Source organism: Chlamydotis macqueenii, chromosome 17, assembly GCF_036417535.1.
Source record: "Chlamydotis macqueenii isolate bChlMac1 chromosome 17, bChlMac1.mat, whole genome shotgun sequence".
Lineage (NCBI taxonomy): Eukaryota > Metazoa > Chordata > Aves > Otidiformes > Otididae > Chlamydotis > Chlamydotis macqueenii.
This window is the reverse complement of record NC_141572.1, coordinates 3,164,060-3,177,827: the sequence shown is the minus strand read 5'-3', so window position 1 is coordinate 3,177,827 and position 13,768 is coordinate 3,164,060. Positions and strand designations below refer to the sequence as shown.

The window sequence follows — 13,768 nt, the reverse complement described above, 5'->3', positions numbered from 1 at the left end:
CCGGAAGGTCCCTTTCAACCCTGTGCCCACCCACCGACACCTCCCAACCCAAAAAAACAGCAGAAAAAAAAACGAGCCTGAGATATCCTTCTTTTTTTAAAACAATCACTTTTTCTTCCTGGTTCTCATGCACTGATAATAGCTATGAACATTATTTGCATTGCCAATTGCAGGGAAGGTTGCTTTTTTTTTTAAAAACAAACAAAAAAAACCCCAAAAAACCAAAACATAATCCAATTAAAATTTCAGTTTGTGGCCTTTACTAATTCATACTCCTCCTTTAAATAATAATATTACCATTTCCTTATTATACTTCTCAAGTACCTTCTCTTAAAATCAACAGGTAAGAATTACGTGGAAAAAGCACAGGAGCAGGCATCAGAAAAGCGGCCACACAGGGCAGCTCTGTTACCCAGCTCCTGGAAATTACAGCTTCAGCCCCTGCTCCCGGACAGACCTCTATCTGCCTGGACACTTGCTGTCATTACAAACGCAGTGGCTTAGGTTGAGCCAGGTAAGAGAGACGAGAACCTGGCTCTCACTCTGCCTTTCTAACTCTTCACAGTAGAGTCCAAACGTATTTTAGTTCTTTAGAGCTGCTCTTCATAGACAAGTAAAGATTTCTATCACACTAGAAACAGAAGGCACTGCACAGAGTGTAATTACGTGCTACTATCGTTGATTGTTGTCTTCCACAAATAGGAAATGGTTTTAAAAATGCAAGGTTTTCTGCTTGGACCACTCTCTGAATTCCTTAAATAAAACGCTACCCCTAACCCCTGTGCAGATAAAATGGGAACTCTGATATCGTAGGGCTGAGCAAATCTTGAGAGTGGGCTTCAAGACTGGGCTTGACAGTAGCCAGCTTTCTGCAGCAGTGATGAGGGATGTGTGGCCACAGCGGAAAATCAGGTTTAGGCGCTGCTCTCTTCTCAAACTACCCAGGAGTTCATGTCCTAGGGATGGGGAAGGAGTTCGTTTCTTACAATTATTTCTCCTCTTCAGCACTGCACCAAGCAAGGACAACTTACTGTGCACAAATTCCCTGACAGAGGAACAGGGATGGGGTTTACACATCCACAGCTGCACCCGTGCTCAGCAGCCAGCTGGGAAAAACGTGCGGCTCAGTCTGAAGGTACGTGAACCGTCAGTCAGCCGTCAGGACAAGTAGCTTTCAAATATCCACCTGGTCCCACATTCCTGATTCCTCGAAGAGGCCTAAATTAGGATCATTGTACATATCCTAGGATCTCTGGCAAAGTCAAACATTTTGGTAAATGAATCATTATCAGACAGAGACTTCTTTTGAAAACTGACTGTTCTCTCTTACTCTATAGGTAGAAGAAAAAGGCAGGTTCTTGCTTCTTCTAAAAGAACATTTGCTAAAAAAATAGTGCCTACTGGAGTGTAATTATTGTGCTAAGTAATTATCAATAAATTAGGAAAAGTACAAAAGCCTCAAAAAAGCTCCATAAAGATGAGTAAATATCTGGAAGAGGCGCCTATGAATCACACGCCATTTCTCTATTACCACAGCACAGTAACAGTTCATACACTTGACTAGGAAACTTCCTGCTGAAGATGTCACAGATCTTTATAAACATTAATTTCACCTCACAACCTCCCATGTCCACACCGAAAAGCTGAGGGAACAGAAACGTGCCATTCACCTCAGGCAACACAAGGAGGCTGCAGCAGAGCTGGGAACAGAACGCAGACCCCTGCCTCCCATTCTGCACACTAACCAGAAGATCATCAGATGTCACCCATTTATTTTATCTCCTCACAAAACCATTTTTGATCATTACTTCTGTTTCTTTTCTCAGTGAGTAATGTTTTTTGAGCGCGAACTGCAGTAAACTGACAGCCCCAAATGCCTTTAGAAAAGGTAGATGGCAGCGATGCAGCACAATGGGGCCACAACATATGGATGAGTCTTCCACCACCTAGTAAAATGTCTTGGCCGTTACACCTTACCCACCGTGAGCTCTCATTTAAGGTGAGTGAACATCTTTCTTCCCTGAACTCCAGAATTTCACAGTCTTCCAGCAAACGTCCGGCAGTACAGAACTGCACTGCTGGCACGTCACACTAGCAACACATGAAAGAAACTGTGACTCAGTTTTAAAGGGAAATATTATTTGCTGCCTCAAAAATCATTCAGGTTACTAAAAGCATGTTCTTTCAAAAGCAAGTAACATAACTAAGCCGCCCCTCTGCAACTTGGGTTATTCACACATTTTAAGTCATTCCCTGTCCATACTCCAGGGATCTTTTATGACAGCAAGTAAAGAGCCCTCCGCTCTGTGCTCGTCCCGCTCTATCCCTTTTCAGTACTTGCCCCTCTCCTCATCCTGCTCTCTCGCCGTTTCTAGTCTCTTCCCCTCCTTTCTTTACAGTCATTTCCATTTTCTTTGAAATGTTTTGGCATTTAATGCTGGCTTTATTCTTCCTTCTCCATCTGCTGCTCTTGTCTTTCTACATTTCTTCTGGAGCCTTCTCTTGGGAGAAAGCAACAGCCACGTTTTCAATTTATTTCCTCCTCTTTCTGGATTTCAGTTCCTGTCTTTTTCTTTATGGCCTTGCAATCAGACAACCCTCCTCTCCCTGGAAGCCTATGTACCAGCCATGATGTCTTCTCACCAGCCCCACAACAGCTGGTACCATCCATGCTCTATCGTATCTGCCACTCCCTTTCAATACCAGTATCTCAGGAAAAGCAACAGTATAGAAAACAAAATTAATAGTAGGTTTCACTCTCCTGCCTTTTGCTCAGCCTTCATGGAATCTTCTGGCCATAGAGACCTCCTTCACCTGCTACAATCCAATTTTAAAGGGAGTTTCCCCCTCCCTAAGGGTTTTCTTCTCTGTAAAATCTTCTATTTCATTATCAGGACTTACAGGGAACAAAGGAGAAGTAACCAAGCTTAACAACTAACACTGCCTTAATACAAACCTCCCCAATATTGTCTTTCCAATGTATTTTAATTTGGGACTCAAAGGCTCAGCTCTAAGACGTGTGTGTCTTCCCAGCCTGTTCACGCGGCCTCGGCTCCCAGACAAGGGAAGGAGCTGTAACGGGTAGGATGACACGGACACCTGCCAATTAGAAGCACAACAAACTCCTTCTGGGAAACACTCAGACATATCTGCATGTGTACCTTTTAACTAAAACAGAATACAACCTGATCACAGATTAAGCAAACATGAAGAGAATGGTGAAAGGATTTCTTCTGTTACAAATTTTTGTTTATTTCCAAACTTCAATCTAAAGCCTGACTTTCTGTGAAAGTTTTCCTCATATCTCTTATCAGCTGATGTGTTTAATTTGTTTGTTATTGTACCTTAGCACTGGGAATGGTGCCTTCTAGAAGTTTTTGGTTTCACAAAGGCTAAAGAAAAATAAACACCAGAAAGTTAAAAAATCCCTTTCAGCCAGCAAGATGGATTTCGCAAAGAAGGATAAGATTTAGAGTCACAAAAAATATAAATCTTTTACAGTTACAGTTATGTTGACAATGCACAGAGAGAAAATCAAGAAACGAACCATTTATCAAGGATTCAAAAATGAAGTGAACAAGAACATTAGCAGATGCCAAAGCTTATAAAAGCCTCAGAACACTACGATCCTCACTTCTACCAGAAGCTCAAAAGATACAGGACAAGAGTCAGTTGTTTCTTAGCTTTGTTCCGTACGTTAAGCACACCTGCTTTCCTCTGGTCACAGGGATTTTGCTTTACTCAGTGCCTGGAGTACGCTCCATGAACAGCCGCTATCAAAGCAGCTGAGCCGAGCATCCCACACCTATTCCTCTCCAGGTTTTCCACTGTTGTTTTTAAACAAATAAATGTTGTAAACACAAAGCATATCCGCATGGATTTATTACAAGCTAAAAGGGAAATATGTATTTAACAAGATACAACGTATTTGAGATGTGCTCAGTTAAAACCCAAAAAGAAAGCAAGAGGGAACACAATTGCTCATCCTGCCCCACTGCTCTGGCAGTTTGGTGTTTATGGTCTCCTACCTCCCATCTGAAAACAGCAAATTCTCCTGGTTACCAGCAATTATGTGCAAAGCTATGACAAGTGCACCAGCACAAAAATTGAGAGCAGGGAAAATAATTTGCTCAGTTAATTATTTTGAAGTTATTTACAATGATAACAACAACAGATTTTCAGATAGAAGCCTGATTTAAGCTGATCGACCCTTTCAGCATTCCTAAAGAAACTATGTATTATAAAACTAATCCACTGAAAAAATGGAAGTAAAAATAGAAGTGATGAGACATCTTCTAAATAAGCAAAGCTGCTTTTACAGCGTGCTGAATAACTGGAGTGTGGTAAACATACCACCGTTATAAATAACATCCAGCCTTTTGACATTATTCTTTAGTTAATTATTTCAAATTCTTTATAAGCATTAATGAAGCAAGCCTCACTGTTCTGCAAAGTGAGGAGAATTACTCCCATACATAGGAGGAAAAATGAAGATAACAGAGACAGAAAACAACCCTCCAAAGTTACAGTGGCACACTTGCACAGAGAATTCAGGGGGTCTCATAGTGTAACAGGAAAAACATCCTCTCATCCAAATGAGAGCACTTGCTAAGTAACCAGTTTGTAGGATTTACATATAATTTAATTTTGCACAAAATGTTGCACCAACATTTTCAGATTTAACCACGAGTAGTAAATGACCAAGACATATCAAAGTTTTATACTGATAAGTAAGGCTCAAACTAAGTCTTTTCAAATGGAAACTCTAACGATTTCTCCCTGCTGAGGCACTTTATGTTCAGCTTCAACATCTCATCGTAAAACCATTGAATACAACATTCCATGTTAAAAATGCTAGCAGCTGCTGAAGTATCACATACAGCACTTTGTCAGATTATAGATAAGCAAACCCCAAGACCTAGCACAACAATGATTAGTAATTAATTGTGTCTCATTACCTTTGTGGTCTTCTTGGGCCAGCTGACCACAGGGACACCCGAAATGGCAAGATTTTGGTCATCATCAGCATGTTCCTTCAGTATGTTCTGTTGCAAATGAAAAGGCCTTTATTAACCAGAGAAACCTCTCCAACTTAAGGGTGCAGAGACTTACAGAAGACAATCGTCCACTCTGAGGAAAGACAGAGTGACAAGATCTCTGTTGACTTGTTAACATCTCTGCCAGTTACTTTTGCTTCCAAACTTCCAATTCACACTGAAACTCTCGAACCTGTCGTTAAGATCGAAAATGTGAAAAGCCTCTCGCAAAACAGACAGCAAAATCAGCCACGAATCACCTCAGATATTACAGACTTCTTTAAAATTGGTGTGTCCAAAAAGACCGATGTTTTTCCGCTGGTATCAGTCTAACACCAGTATCACCTCTCCCTTCAAATGCCAGCTCGCTAAATCCCAAATGACACCACCAGTCACAACCACCACCACCTTCTCTCCTACTCAAGTCTACAAAGGACCCTAGAAGCATCCAGGCTCTGCCATCATTACTTCTGCAGTCACAGGGCATCGAGCATGCAGGTTAGAGCAACCCTCCGACGCCTGAACATTTGGGTAAGTCAAGATACAGGTGTTTGCAGCGTAACTTTTCATCTTTATGCACGAGACAATTCAAGAGCACCATCATTTCCACTGGCCTTCCTTCCACGCTGATGGGCAGGCCAGAGCTGCCGTAACCTAGCTCACTTTATGGGGCCAGGTAAGGGATTGAGGTTCCTGAGTATTCCCTAGGAAAGGATCTGACTCTGGATAGTACGGCATTAAGGAAAAGGACCGGTCTCCCCTCTCTTCCGCCCCCACCAAATCCTTCTGTTTTGATGCACTGGTCCTAGAAAACTCATGAGTAGGTTGCACTGGCTTCCACAGCTTCCACCGCTGTGAATCACTCCCACGACCATGTAACTCAACACAGAGGTGGGGAGAACTCCTTCCAAGCATGCTCAATCATGCAGCTGGGAATAGTCCACGCTTGCTTCCCATGACTCTCTACTACTTACTAACCTAGCCACAAAGCTCTTCACGTGGAGGTCAGGTAGCTGAAAACCGCAACAAATAAAAACACAAAATGAGTCGGAAGGAGGATCCTGCCGTGCTGCTGAAAACCGAAGCCCAAATAAGCACTAACAGGTTAAAGGAAAAAAAAAAACCAAAAAAAAACCCTCCTATGAAACAAACAAGAAGTGCAGGTTGGAAATTATCTTGTAACAGAATTTGGGAGATAACCCCAGACAATGAAGTTCAACAGTGTTGCTCCCAAGTATACCGACTACTTGGAAAAAGCTTAATTAGCTAACAATAGGCAGCAGGCTCTCTCAGTCCCCAGTGTAGAGCTTTAATAATTAGAAATTTCACAGGCCATACAAAAAGAGCTTAAAATACACTAATTGTTTTAATAGGAAGTGCACTTGGAATTCATCTGTAATGATCCGACTAAAGCTGGGGATATGATGGCACGTTCCAGGCCCCAGGAGCCCCAGCAGGCAGACTAGCATCTAAACCAGAGTTTGGAGAAGTGTCCCTCGGGCTGGTTTTCTCTCCCTGGAGCTCAGGCAACCTGCAGGATTCAGCTCAATTCCCCAGTTTCTGCTTAAATTAGAGATGCTTTACTCATAGATGCCACAGCACCAGCACAGCACTGCTTATTCAGACAGACTCATACCAGTAAGGCTGTTCTTGGTACTGGTTAGTCCGAAAGCAGTGCCAATGACCAAAATAAGCAATACCAGTACAAGCCCGGTTTCATCAGCGCGGCACTGTGGCTGCGCTCAGGAGCTTGCACAGGCAGAGCCTGGCTGGTGAGAAGTAAAACGCAGCTTGCCCCAGCCTGACTCTGGTGTGGAGCCCGTAGCGTACCTTCAGCTGAATGCTCTTGAGTGAAACAGCCAACAGCTTGCACACATGGACGAGTCATCAGTGAATTAACTCTTGGCTGAGCCGAGGTTAAGTGAGCACGTCTTTTCTCCTGTCCTTTTTATTTTGAGAGAGCGATCATGGCATTAACCCAACTGCGACCACGCTCTGAAAGTTAGTTTTCAATCCTAAAGTGGAGCGGTCTTTCATATTCTCATAGCAAAGCCAAAATTCTCCAGAACAAGGTGGCAACTCGAGAACCATACAAACAAAGGACTCTTCTACTCTTAGATTTGAGAGCTTGTAAGACAGCAAACCTTAACATTTCCACTAACGACCATCAGAGACTCCGAGTTCAATAGAAAGCACAGCATATTCCAAGAACTTGGCAGGATAATGAAGGTTTCTTGCTATCATACGTATCACGTGAAAACGTTATCCAAGGAGAAACATAAAACTATGGCAGTTTATCTTCTCAGCCAGCTGAAAACAATGATGCCTCAGCAGCAGAACCATAACCAAGCCGCCCTTGCACTGACTGAAGTGTCAAGTGTCAGCACGCAACAGGCTGGAGGAGGCAGACTTTTGTTCACCTGCTTAAAAAAAAAAAAAAAAAAAAAAAAAGAAGATAAAGAAAAGCCATGGGGCTCCAGTTAGACAAACAATGCGATGCTCATCCAGCACAAGGCTGCTTGATTCATTACACTTGAAGGCTGTGGTGACAACAGCAGGTATGAAGGAAAGAAACCGATTAAGTATGTAAGAATTCAGCTTAGCCATTAATTTCAGAAGCACAGCAAGGAATGACTCCCCTGAAATGCATTCAGTAGAGGGAGTTTTTTTTCCTGTCAACAGAACGAGAAGGGGGTAAGATTTCTTGGCAAGAAAAAGTAAGAACATATTTCAGTAGATATCATCTGTCTTGCACAAGAATCTTCTCCTGCTGCCAAGGAGTTGCAGATATTTGACAAACTCTTTTCTTCAAACCGAGTTTCTTCTGCCCTAATGGACTTCCACAGCCCCTTCCGAAGAACAGCAACATTTTTGCTTTGAAGTGGGGAAGCTCTGTGGCATTATTACAAGGCAGATCTCACAGTCCTCTTCCCCAACAGCAGTACAGGAATTACCGTCCTGCTGGTAACACAACAGAAATGTTGTGCACACAGACAGGTATCACTGGCAGAGTGTTTAATGTGGGATGCAGACTGTCACAATCAAATGTCTGCTCAGCTTTACCTGTCCTGTGATGCAGGACGTAAACTACACCAAGGAGTAAGATGATTACCTCTCTATTCTCTTCTTCATCCATAAGTCCACCCCAACTGCATCTTTAGCAGACTGACATACTCTTTGGTAGCTAAATATGAAGTGGAGAATCCACACGATGAAACTCTTCAAATCCCCAAGGCCACCACCTAAGTAAAATTACTTCTCAGTGATCCTTCTCCTCCTCTTCCTCATCAGCGTAGGTACTGCTACTTGATTTTTAAATTGGGAGCCAGAGTCATTGCACTGTTTCATATTTCATTTCAGGGCACGTATACATGGAAAGCAAGGTATGACCGCAGGCTGCGTCTGCCTCCAACAGTGACATCAACAGCAAGGGCGTGGGGGCAACGGCCGCAGTGTCTTCTGGTTGCTCACCCTGCCAAGCCTTCTGTCCTGCACCCTGGGTCAGCTGAGCGCTCTCAGGGAGGGTATGTTTGTCTGTACAACAATTTCCCCTCACATTTGCTGCACATACAGCTCACACAGAGCCCAGCCGCAGACATTTGGATACGGAGAGTATTGCATCTCCTCAGCTGATTGTTCAGATGCCATCTGCTACGGAGTGAACGCTGCTGTCAGTAAGCGCTGTTTGGAGGCCTCCGAAAAGCTCCTTTGGTGGTGAACGCAGGCCTCGTGATACAGTGCCCATACAGCAGAGCTGCAGCCGACAAGAATTTAATTCCTTGTTTGAGCTGGGGGAAGAACTGACCCGGTTCCCAAGCGAGGCCCGTATTATGCTCTGCAAATAAGCCTCCCTTGTGCTGCTGCACTCCATCGATCACGGTGATAAATGGGCTCTCAATCTGCAGAGGCTTTAGCCTGGCACTTCTGGATTGCTGTGTCCCCACTAGACAGTCGCAGTTAGTTAGGAGCTTAGATGACGTGTAAGGAATTTACACAGGCTTAGTTTAGTTTTCAGTCTCCCTTCTCATAAGGAAAATAAATTACTTTACTTCAAAGAGTCTCACCTACTTGACATTAAATAGCTGTAGATAGCTGTAGTTGTATTTAACACTGAGAGCACTAATCCAGTCCTCCATCCTTTACTGTATTCTCGCTCAGACAGGAGAGTATGGGTTCTCTGCAAGTTCTTCGCATTTGTTCTGTGAAACTTCACATCACTAATAAAACGGTTTCCTTTCTCCAGTTTAAACTACTCGTTATCCTGTTTTCTGAAAATATTAATTATCTTACTGAAGCACAAAGACAGACTTGAGAAAAGTTCCTGCGTGTATTTAATGAAGAAATAAAACTGCTACAATAAACATGGATTTATTTTCTTCAGGAAGAAACTTGTTTAAGACTTTCCAAGCAGAGTAAGAGCTTTCAGGCTTTCTGTCAGAGCACCTTCTTGCTATGCATTTGTTAAAAATAACCCTTAAATGGGTGCACTGAAAGTGTACTTTTTATAGGCTGTCTTATTAATACATCACATGCCCAAAAGGCAGGTTGCCCCTGAAATAAACCTGGTGAATATAGCCAAATACAGCCACAGCACGTATTGTCTGCACAGCTGCTTCTGCAGGACTTCTGCTGCCATTCAGTCACACAGCTGACCGGCGCTCTGGATATTCATCAGGGTGAGGTAAAGGTGCCAGGCTTCTGCTCGCTCTGCTGCTAACGCTATCAGTAAAACCCCCACGTTATTTTCTGTACAAGCTGGAAAACTAGTAGCAAAGCAAGAGGAAATATGACTTAGTGGTCAAGGAGATAAATACCATTCTGGAGAAATTTACTGTATTTCTTCTCCTGCCATTACCTCTCCACATGACACAGGGCAAATTTTTAAAATCAAGTTTCCACAAGCAGTCACAAGTTTTATGTTCCTGCTGTTCCTCACACCAGGCTTGGGATCTGGATGCTAAAGATCAGAACTTCTGCTCTGCAGAAATGTTAAGCAATTACAGTTTCAATACCGTTAAAATTATCTTTTGCACATATCATTCTTAAATAATGTTAACTTTTCTGAAAATCAGATCTGCAGCACGTAAAACCAGTATCCGAAATTATGGTCACTTTTCTCTTAATCTCTGTGCACCTCGGTTCCCTACCTATGCCCCAGAGACAGCAACAGCTCAACAACTGCCACTTGTGAAGCACGTGACTGCTGTAGCGATGACTATCCCTGGGAAGCCCAAGGGAACATTCCTATCACCGCGTTCAGCTGAAGGTCTGAACAGTACAACAGATGTAACACAGACAAAATACTGAACCGCCACATTCTGCACCCAGCAATACGGGAATCCTGCAAGGACCATTATGCTAGATGTGTGCTTAAGGGGCTGAAATCAGTCACCTGGCAACTTTTCCAGCAGCATGCTCTATCCTTTGAAGGCAGAAGCCCTACACATGCACTGACACACTTGTTTCCCTTTTTTTTTTTTAAGCCAACAAACTTCATGCTTTGGTATGAGTTACAAGGAGATTGGATGCTTTGGCTCCACTGTTCTCTACCACGTCAATGAACACAGTGGCAGAAAGGAGTAACGGGTTGTTCCATCCAGGGTCCCAACACTGGATGGGAACAGGCCACTCCTTGGCAGCGGCTGCTTCAGATAATTTGCTGAGGAGCAAAGGGAAGGCCTGCGCTGGGAGTCCTGGGCTCCACTCCTGACTTGAGGAAGTGTACTCGAGCAACCGCTTATGTGAGCGCAGCTCCCTCTAACTGCCCCAGTTCCTTCGGAGCACCCAGCAAGCAGACGATGCACCTGCAGGGAGAGTTGGGGAGGAAGCAGACTCTATGGAGTTTAATGATTTGCCATGCTGTATTGACTCTTATTCTCAGAAAACTGAAGGCTGCCTTGTATGGGGGCCAATACTGTAAAAAAGATGGGTAAGAAAGTTCCTCTAACAGTTCTTTAGACATTGTTCAAGAAAACGGTTGAGTTAACATCCCTTTTAAAGGTCTTGCTCTGACTAATCAGTCACAGGCTTGCCAAACATACAGAGGTGATTCCAGAGAAAACAATTCTGCAGCATACATGATGTTTAGATGTGGTCATGGGCTCCTTAACCAGCAGGGAACCATAAATATCCAGATGTTGGGCTACATCCTGATGGTTACAGTCTGTGCTGGCAAGGAGAGAAAGTTTAGAAGCAGGCAGTTAGTTATCAGAGGAGATGGAACATGAAGACTGCAACTCTGCAAGATGCACAAAATAAACCCGCAGATGCCACTTAATACCAGCTAAAGCACAGTATCAGCAAAAAGGGCATGACTTGGGCCTTTTTCTTAAGTGTCCATCTGCAGTTTTCCATCTCTGTAACTACTGAATGCACTGCTCTGGAGAGGAGTAAGAAAGCATATACTCCTACATAGTGCTTTAAACCAGATTCACATATGGTATCTTGCCGTGTTCCAGTAAGAGGTCTCACAGTGCACTGGAGTATGTCATCAAAAGAGCATGCACGATCACATTCTGAACATCTGCACCATTTATTATGTGTTGTACCTCTTTCCGGGATTTCAAGAAGGGGCAGTTTATTTTTAAGTGAAACTTGGTCTGTGCCATCAAGCTTGAAAAAGTAACGCTACCATTCTTTCTCCTTCTCCGCAAATAAAACTCCTGGTCTTGAAGCTTCATTTTGATTTCTGATCAGAAGATGACCGATCACAAAGCAAGCCAGTGAATCTACGGCCACAAGTTTGGGCAGGTGAGTCCACTTTCATACATATAGTGGCTGATTTTGCAAGAAGAGACTTTCTGAGCTCCTGTGGTTTACCAAAATGAGCACCGTGTATCACGCTTCCAGGCTCCAAGATTGTGGAATACAGTTTCACTGCACACTGCATATGTTCAGTCATCTTTAACTGGCTTTGAAGCTTTTTCTAAGCAGCTGTTACACTGCTTGCACTGAAAACGTACAGGCTCCACTTTTAAGATATAAACATGTATTTTTTCCCCTCAGACTGTGGCTTACACAGCTCTTGTGTATAGAACATATGTAGCTGAAGAACCATGCCATACACAGAAACAGCACAAAACTAGCAGCCCAAACACCACACCATGAATCAATACTCATAGCTCCAAATCAAGCCAAATGGCCATGGTACTGGACCCGTGGAGGACACGCTGACAATTTTAGACTTATTTGACGAGTCCCAGCAAAATTACAAGAGTATTCTGCTCTCAGCTTTGTTAAAAAAAAAAAAAAAGCAGCCTATTTTATACAATGTGAAACCAAGACAGAGAAAAGTCCAAAGCGATGCCACAGAGCAGAGGCAGGGCTGGGACTAGAAGCAGCCAGGCCATGCTGGTCTTCAGGAGGCATTTATCCCGAAGTCAGATGAGGTATCACTTCCAGTATGCTAAAAATCTACAGAGAAGTTCTGTCACTAGTGAGCATTCACTGCTCCCACCATCTCCAAAACCAGTGCATTGTTACCAGTGGAGAATAATTATCAACCTATAGAGGGCAATGGAGGAAAAGAAAACGAAAAAGGTGAAAGAAAAAAAAAGCAACTGAAAACGTTGGACAATGTATCTTCCGAATTACAATCGGGTATTTATGTTTCGGATGTGTCAGTTCATCAGATACACTCCAGAAAGACACCGGACCAAAAAGGGCAGATTAAGACTATAAATGTAAACAGAGTTTTTGAGGTATAATATTTACACGTGGGACATAACAAGTGCTGAACTCTGACAGCATCCAAACTTTCGGTCACTGCTGCGACACTCAGAAAGGACTGCATCAATTAAATCAGACTGCAAACAGCCGTCTCCCCAGAGCAGAGATGGCTTTTGTTAGAGACATAATTTCCCTCTCTGTGGCACCGCTCTGATATGAGCTGCTCACTACACACAAGCTACCATCCCTCTGCTGCAGAACTTGCTTTCTGATCTCCTGCTGCCTTCTGTGCCCACAGAATACAGTTTGTGTGGATCAGCAAGCTACTGCACCCACCTTCATGTCCTCTAGAAGAGCCTGCGGATCTTCAATGCCTTCTGGAACACACTTCTTGTTCTCTGGGAGAGATTCAAGCTTTTCCACCAGGGCTTTCAAACCCTTCAGTTCAAATTCTGTAAGGTGAGTCCATTTGGTTGAAACTTCTGTAGCTGGAGACCCCGTTGGTGTTTTTGGATAGTCCATGGGGGTCGTTGATTTTATGCTGTCATCTGACTCATTAGACAAAGTTCTTTTTAGGTATCTCATTACTGTGGCTTTTTGTTTTCTTCCTGCACCCTCCTTCCCCTCTGAGTGTGTGCTGTTGGGTGAGGAGGAGCCATCCACCAAGGATTTGGAGTTCTTATCCAAGCTGTCATCCTTCTCCTCCTGGATATGGGCGTCGCAAGATTCTTCATCCATGTCTAACCACGAATCTGATGAATAGCTGTCTGTGCTGGGCTTTCCTTTTGCATCTGAAAGTCAGAAAAAGAATGCTGAATTTTTACCCGAAGTAATTCATAGCTTAAACACTTCTCTACCACTGGGGCTATGCGCTGCCTGTTTAAAAGGGCACTGGATAATGCCTAGTATGTATGTGACAGGAATGGGCTTTATTCAGCTGATTCTTAATTTGGGGGGGTGGGGGGTGTTGGTTTGTTGGTTGTTTTAATGCTGGTTTTCATTAACATCTACTCAGTTCAAATTACTGGGAGACATTTAGGGAAAAATTATGCTTTCTTCAAAGC

General features: G+C 43.3%; 1 protein-coding gene across 5 annotated transcripts in view; it reads right to left on the bottom strand.

The window, feature by feature from the left end:
• KDM2B (lysine demethylase 2B) overlaps positions 1–13,768 on the bottom strand; it is a 122,528-nt gene that overhangs the window by 35,927 nt on the left and 72,833 nt on the right. For all 5 annotated transcript variants that reach the window (XM_086761208.1, XM_086761209.1, XM_086761210.1 and 2 more), the window contains 2 exons: positions 13,041–13,495; positions 4,959–5,045 (listed from right to left, as the gene is read on the bottom strand). In XM_086761208.1, coding sequence (XP_086617334.1) covers positions 4,959–5,045; positions 13,041–13,495 — 542 coding nt within the window. The remainder of the gene's footprint in view (positions 1–4,958; positions 5,046–13,040; positions 13,496–13,768) is intronic.